The 7,450-nt window shown below is 44.7% G+C and overlaps 1 protein-coding gene across 1 annotated transcript in view; it reads left to right on the forward strand.

The window, feature by feature from the left end:
* The first annotated feature begins 2,831 nt into the window (after window positions 1-2,831).
* wasla (WASP like actin nucleation promoting factor a) overlaps window positions 2,832-7,450 on the forward strand; it is a 27,627-nt gene continuing 23,008 nt past the window's right edge. Inside the window, exon 1 of the mRNA XM_034879013.1 lies at window positions 2,832-3,281. Within this exon, the coding sequence (XP_034734904.1) occupies window positions 3,177-3,281 (105 nt within the window). The 5' untranslated portion in view covers window positions 2,832-3,176. The remainder of the gene's footprint in view (window positions 3,282-7,450) is intronic.

Here is a 7,450-nt window from a genome sequence, read left to right on the forward strand (position 1 = left end):
GACGCTCTACAGCGTCCCTGTTAGTGATGGTGTTACATAGTCTGTCCACCAGAGGACGCTCTACAGCGTCCCTGTTAGCAACACTGATTATCTTTTTTTTAATGTGTTTTTGTTCAAAGGAATTTAAGTTTCGTATCTTAAGTTTGTATTTTTAGACATTTTATTTATCAGAACTTTAATTTATTTTGATGTTCTGTTGTGACAATAAAACAAATTATTATATTATTTTAGTGAGAACTCATAAATAACTACAAATAACTAACGTTAAGGAACTCTGGTTATGTTTTATACCGCGTTTCTGGATTTTAAAATATATATACATCGGCCGATTTATCGGCATATCGGATTTTTAAGTAACAAAATATTTGACTTAAAAACCCTAATGGCTCGGGCTCTAATAATTAACATTCTTGATGCATTTCCTGCAAAAAATAAAAGATTATTCAAGAGTCCCGCATCTTGAGGTCGAGTTGAGTCTGAAGTCACTACGTTTGCGTCTTAAGTGCAACCCGAGTTCGAGTCCCAAACCTGAGTCCCCATCTCCGGACCCCGTGCCCTTTCTTTAAGCAACACACTCAAGACAATCTTCACACTCTTGTCTTCACTCCTGGTCGGGGTCTGAGAGTAGATCAGTCAGCAGGATTCTGTCTGACCCTTCCTGGTTGTGTGAAGACCACTGCAGCCTCTATGACATCATTTTGTTACAGTGCAGGTACTGTGAAAGTTTGGGGGTGGCAGCAGCTCAGTCCATAGGGAGTTGGGCTGGGAACCGGAGGGTCACTGGTTCATGTCCCCGTGTGGACCAAAAAGTAGGGAGTGTGGATTGGTGGCTGGAGAGATGCCACTTCACCTCCTGGGCACCGTACCCCCCCCAAACCGCTCAGAGCGCTGGTTCGGCTGGCAGCCCCCTCACTCTGACACCTTTCCATTAGTGCATGTACAGATCCTGAGCATGTGTGTGTGTGTGTGTGTGTGTGTGTGTGTGTGTGTGTAGTTCAGGACTGTGTGTGATACTAACAAAAATGTGGACACAGAGTGTAAATTGTAATTTCCTCATAGGGGATCAATAAACAGATTACATTTTTTTTGTAATTAGTTGTGGAGGGTCCTTTAACCCGTGCCCGCGCAGCGTGTTGGACCTCTGCTCTCTGTGTTTTGCAGCAGAGTGTAGAAGCAGCTGGTCCATAGATTAGTTTTGCTGTTAATGCTGCTGGGCTTTAACCGTGCAGCAGGCGGGGGGGCGGGACCTGCAGGACGCAGACATCCATCTGCCACCTTCAAAACCCTCTTATTTGTTTTGACTAAGGCGTGTCCGGACTTCTACCTAAAAAGGGTTTTTTGTGATCACAATTACAAACAATACACTGAGACATGAGAACGTGTCCCAGGGCAGACACAGACACACACAAACACACACACACACACACACAAACTGACACACACACACACAGAAAGACACATGACAGGGCCCCTATTGCAGACTTTTACCTAACAAGTTAATTAAAGTTAATTTGTCAGGACTTTTACTTGAAGTCGGAACAGGGCTGCAGCTTGTTGCTTCTTCAATGCAGAGACGCGTGTTGTAGTTCCACTCTGGGTGGGACATATATCACAAGGAGACATTTTTTAACGTGTAAACCAATGGGATTTAATTAAGGGAGAGAAGGGCAGATGTTAGGAGTGAAGGTGATTGGGTTGTAGTTGTTCATCTTGCTCTAAAAACAAAGTGATGGATGCAACCACAAATTGACATAATCATCATCTTCATCATCAATAGACTTAGACTTCTCTTTAATAATCCTTTTTGGGATGACTCCTGCAAGGAAATTGAGATTTTCAGCATCCGTTTTGGTTTATTTACATGTAGCATACATTTTTACATTTTAACATATTATTTAAGCAGTCGCACATTTTTGTTCCCCCATCTAGAGCATATTCAAATAGATTTGTCTTTTTACTTTATTCATATTATTATTTCATGTATAGCCTATTATATGTATGTATATTTTTCCTAGTATTTCATTTATATTTATATTTTGTGCTTTGTGACTGATTTTTGCTGCTGTAACACCGGAATTTCCCAGTTTTCTTGGGATCAATAAACTATCTATCTATCTATCTATCTATCTATCTATCTATCTATCTAGCAAGAATACCGTAGCCTGTAGAGTACGGTATAAAGATTACAATTATAACAGGAATATAAATAATAATATTCTTTCAACCTTTATTTATACAGCTGGTCCAGAGGGAGTTGATCACTCTCTGTTGCATGGGCGGGCGTACTGTGAACACAGGACTACAAAGTGGTGATAAAAGCAGCAAAGATGAGCACAAAAGACAAGTTTATATGATTTTACGATATTTTCTTTAGAAGATTCTGGCATAATTGTCATTTATTTTGTTGCAAGATTCAAGTATTTTAGTATTTTCCTCCAGGGAAAGCACCATATGTACAAAATATTCAACATTTTATAGATTATTGATGACCACCGAAGGCGCCTTATTTACATTTTATGCATCCACCATCTGGCTCCTCCTTCCGGCTGCGTCACACACCGTCGCCCCTCCCCTTCCCTCCGCAGAGCTCCTGGATGTAGTTAGGCAGAGCTGCATTCCTGCTGACACGTCGGACCAAACCATTCTGTCTCAGCGTCGACATTTTACCTTCACATTGCACCAAAACACACGATACACACATTCTTACCTTAAAATAAATTCGCATTTACATCGGACTGTTTGTGTGCTCACCAATTTCGCAATGATATTCATACTGTAGTGAGAAGTTAAAGAGTTTGCGCATACCCGCACACCCCTCTCTTCCCTCGTTAAAGTGGTCTGGTCCGTCCTGCTGCCATGTTGAATGTACGCATCGCCGCTGCAGCTGCAGGAGTTTCCGAATGAAAGTTGAGCTTATATCCGCGTGCAGGCACACAGTACGTCCTTAATTTTTTATTTTACGCAAAACTGAGAAGTTGGGTTTCTTCATTAAGCAGGAGCAAGCCTGTAAAACACCCCCCGGTCCCCCCTCCCCCGCCCCCCGGTTCGGAGTCGGACTCGGCGGAGATGATCCGGTTGCAGGCCAACGCATGGATTTTCTCTAACTAGCAGTGCTTGCTGAGTCCGTCCGGGCAGATCCGCGTCGTTTCGGGGGTCAACTCGAAGAATTTGGAGCCATGAACAGCAACCCGCCGCCCCGCAGGGCTCTCAACGTGGGCTCCATCCTCCTGACCCCGCAGGAGAACGAGTGCCTGTTCGGCTACCTGGGCAGGAAATGCGCCGTAAGTTCCCCCCCCCCCGCTTGTTTACCACCTGCAGGTCCAAATAACGCACCAGTACATCCACCCACAGCTTGTAAGGAAACCTCAGTTCATGCTCGTCGTTTCTCAGTTCACGTGAAGCAGCAGAAACCGGATTTAACACCGCTGTGGTGGTCCACTCGGGGCTCCCCCGGTGTTGCATCCAAATCGGTGACCCTTCAGACTCCGTCACGCGCTTTCTGTTTACACGCATGTTGGAAGCTGTTGAAATATGGCGTCTCCTCTTCATTTGGTCTGTGGCTTCTCCCTCGGGTTCTGTTGGAGTTTAAAGGCCCAATCAGGGACCCGTGTAGAACCAGTTAGCTTCCACCTCAAAGAGTCAACACTTCAAATCACTCTCAATTCAGTTTGACATCATTTTAAATAGCCTAATGTTTCAATAACATTAAAATAGTACCCAGACATTAAACACTACAAGTTAAGGTATTTGTTTACAGAAGTAACATGTATTTCATTCGGTTAATAACATGCCTGCAACATATTTGGTAAATGTATTAATTGTGTAAGCAATTATTTTGAAGCAAAATATAGCGAACTCATCTGGTTTTGGGTCGTTGTGTGTCCATGTTTGCGTAACCCTGTACACTGAACATCTGAAGTTGTACCATTGGTCCGAGTAAACGAGCAGTGGGAATCATGTTAAGTTTGGATTTACAAAATTGTGATGACCATTTTCAATTTATAACGACTAATGGAGAAAATAATCATCAGCTTGTCAGTTATAATAATTTGTAATGACAGCCCTGTCTTCAGCTACAAATAAAGCATGCTTATAAATAATTAAACGGTTTCTTAACTACAAATTAAGCCCTTAAACGTGCAATACGCTTTTTTTAAAGTTCTAATTAGTGCTGAAACAATGGAAATCCTTAATTGATAGAATAGAAAAGAATGCCTTTATTGTCATTATACACACGGACACAATGAGATTGAAGCAATCCTTTCACAGTTTTGACACAAAATGTAAGATAAGAACATAAAATATAAAAAATTTAAAAAATGTAGGTAGTGCAGAGAAAAAGAAAAGGGGGGGGGGGGGCTGTTGCAGTCCGAGATCAACTGTATGCATATATAAAATGGCTTAAATACACATTATGTGAAAGGAGATAAGTATAGATAAATATTGCACTGTAAGGAAATGTGTGTGTATATGTATTTGTGTGTGTGTGTGTGTGTGTGTATGTATGTATGTATGTATGTATGTTAGTCAGCTTCTCCCAATGTGAGATTATCCTGTACACATTTCTTTAGTATCTGCCTGAAGTACAACCCACAGGAGTCGTCAGTGTAACTTTATGTTATAAATCGGTCAGAGGTGCCAGAAGGCTGCTTCAGCGAGGGAAATGTTAATTGCGGCGTTTCCTTCCACTTCATCAAGTTCGGCCGTGCGTTTTCCTGAGAGGACAGGAAGCTGTGGCGCTCCTATCCTTCCCGTCTATCAGGTCCACCAAGCTGTCCTCACTCAGCTCCCAACCAGCCCAGTTTAACGAAGACCTTGTCTAACGGGGAAATCCAACATGGTTCATCCCACGCAGAACATGGTTCATCCCACGCAGAGCATGGTTCCTCCCACGCAGTACATGGTTCATCGCACGCAGAACATGGTTCATCCCACGCAGAACATGGTTCCTCCCACGCAGAGCATGGTTCCTCCCACGCAGAGCATGGTTCATCCCACGCAGAACATGGTTCCTCCCACGCAGAACATGGTTCCTCCCACGCAGAGCATGGTTCATCCCACGCAGAGCATGGTTCATCCCACCTGCACTGCAACACCGAGTCATCACCAGCTTCAAAAACCCTCTCAGGAAAGGACAGAGACACAGAAGTTCTCCCAGCTTGGTGTGGCAGGAAGCAGCATGTGTTGCTGGGGAACACGTCTCAGACTCCCAGACCATCAGCACCCCCCTTTCTCCTCTGCTCTTCTCCCAGTGCACCACCAGCTGCACCTCCAGTCACCTGTCCATCAGGCTTGTGAAGTCCCCCTCCCTCACGATGGCGACGCGTCCGCCTACAGGTGGGAGGCTGACCTGCTGGTGACCTGGTGCAACAACCCAGAGCTCAACGCTGGAGATGGTGGTGGACTTCAGGAAGAACTCAGCCTCACCTGCCCCCAGTCACCCTCTGTGACTGTCTATCTGCTTCCTGGGAGCTATCATCTCCCAGGACCTCAAGTGGGAGCTCAGCATCCGCTCTTTCATCAAGAAAGCACGACGGAGGATGAACTTCCTGCGACAGCTGAAGAAATTCAACCTTCAAAAGACAATGATGGTGCACTTCTACACAGCCATCGTCGAGTCCATCCTCACATCCTCCGTCACCATCTGGTACGCCGCAGGCACAGCAAGGACGAGGGCACACCGCGGCGTGTCATTCGGTCTGCTGAGAAGGTGATTGGCTGCCGACGCTCCAGGACCTGTATGCCACCAGGTCTCTGAAGCGAGCTGGAAAGATCTCTCCCACACTGGCCACAAACTCTGAGTCAGTCCCCTCTGACAGGAGGCTAAGGTCCATCTGGACCAAAACCTCACGCCACAAGAACAGATTCAAGTCTCATCAACAAGGCCCAGAACCCACCATGACTCTCTCCACAGCCCACCTCTAGCTCAACATACCACTGCACTTATCCTGTACCGGTCCTTTTTACCTAACTTATTTTATTCTGTCTTATTTTTATTTTTTAGTTAATACACACAGTATTTTTATATTCTTCTGATAGAGTGTGTGAAATGCACCAACAACCACAAAACTAATTCCTTGTATTTAAAAAAAACAACATACCTTTTCTGATTTCTGACATGAATTGTGAGTCCGGCTGCGGTCTATCTGATCTTCTCGGGGAGGTGATGTAATGAGATGGTCGTAGTAGACCGACAGCTCAGCAGATTTTAATGTGAGCTGCTGCTGGTTTCAGAGGCTGAACAGGACCTCGGCCTGCCGGGCAGATACAGATCGGATCTTTTAGTTCTTAGATTGCTGCTTGTGTTTAGACAACATTTCACATGGCTTCTTCTGTTCCTTTGAAAAATAATCTGTTTTGTAGAAATACTTCTCTTAGTAACGTATTCGTACTTTATTGGCACTCTTATCCTAAAAAATGAAAAATAATACGTAGTGCTTTTGATGAGTGCAAGCTTACTTAACTTACAGTAACATCGCATAAGAAGTACTGAAGACATCGGCTCGTTCATAGTCTGATTTCTTAGCTCTACGTGTGTTGGATGGAGCAGATGAGATGGAGATGAAAAAGAGAAGAGCCTTCATCTCCAGCAGTCGTTCACTGTCCTCACTTCAATTATCTTCTTCTTCTGCACTAATTTCCTTAAACTGGATATCCAATCGGATGTATTCGTCTCACCGGAAGCTCCAGTGCTGAGTCAACATGTTGGACAAAGACAGACGAAGGCCAGAAAGTAGCGACGGCGCATGACTAGCAAAGACCGGTGATGTTTGTGGTGCGTCAGGGCGTTTAAAACAACCTTTTCTATCGCCATCACTAAGCGTGGGGCTTCTTTTAGGTGCTCGGGTGTTACTTTTCTCTGTCTATTTGTTGATAGTTGTGTTGTTCTGATGTGCTGTGTCATACTCAAGAAAACAAGATCATTAGAAAAGTGCACCTACACAACAGCTGTCTCGCTCCAATGCCATCCACCGGTTCTGAAAACCCAAACCGTAAAGTTTCCCACACACTGACTAATCAACACAGGCCGCCATGCGTTGTGTTTTGTTATACATTTTCACGGTATTTAAAACACGTGTTCATGCAGTAGCATTTCCTTTCCCTGCTCTTCTGTCACTCCACACACACACACACACACACACACACACACACAGAGAGACCCTCCCCTCCATGCACACAGCATCTCTCCATGAAAACAGTGTTGCCGATTTAGCGACTTTTCAGACCCCCTTAGCACCTTTTTTCACAAAAGCGACAAATAGCAACAAGTTTGACAACTTTCTGTAGAATGTAGTATTGTCCTGCGAGCATGCAAGGTATTTCTCTCCTGTGGAAAACGGTCACCTCTCTGTAACTGGTTTGTGAGGAGCAGCCCCGGCCCCCTTGTGTGAGTAGACAGGCAGGTAGAAAGGGGCGAGGGGGACAAGGTTCGGGGGGGGGGGGGGGGGGG

The sequence above is a fragment of the Etheostoma cragini genome, chromosome 8 (assembly GCF_013103735.1).
Source record: "Etheostoma cragini isolate CJK2018 chromosome 8, CSU_Ecrag_1.0, whole genome shotgun sequence".
NCBI classification, from domain to species: Eukaryota; Metazoa; Chordata; class Actinopteri; order Perciformes; family Percidae; genus Etheostoma; species Etheostoma cragini.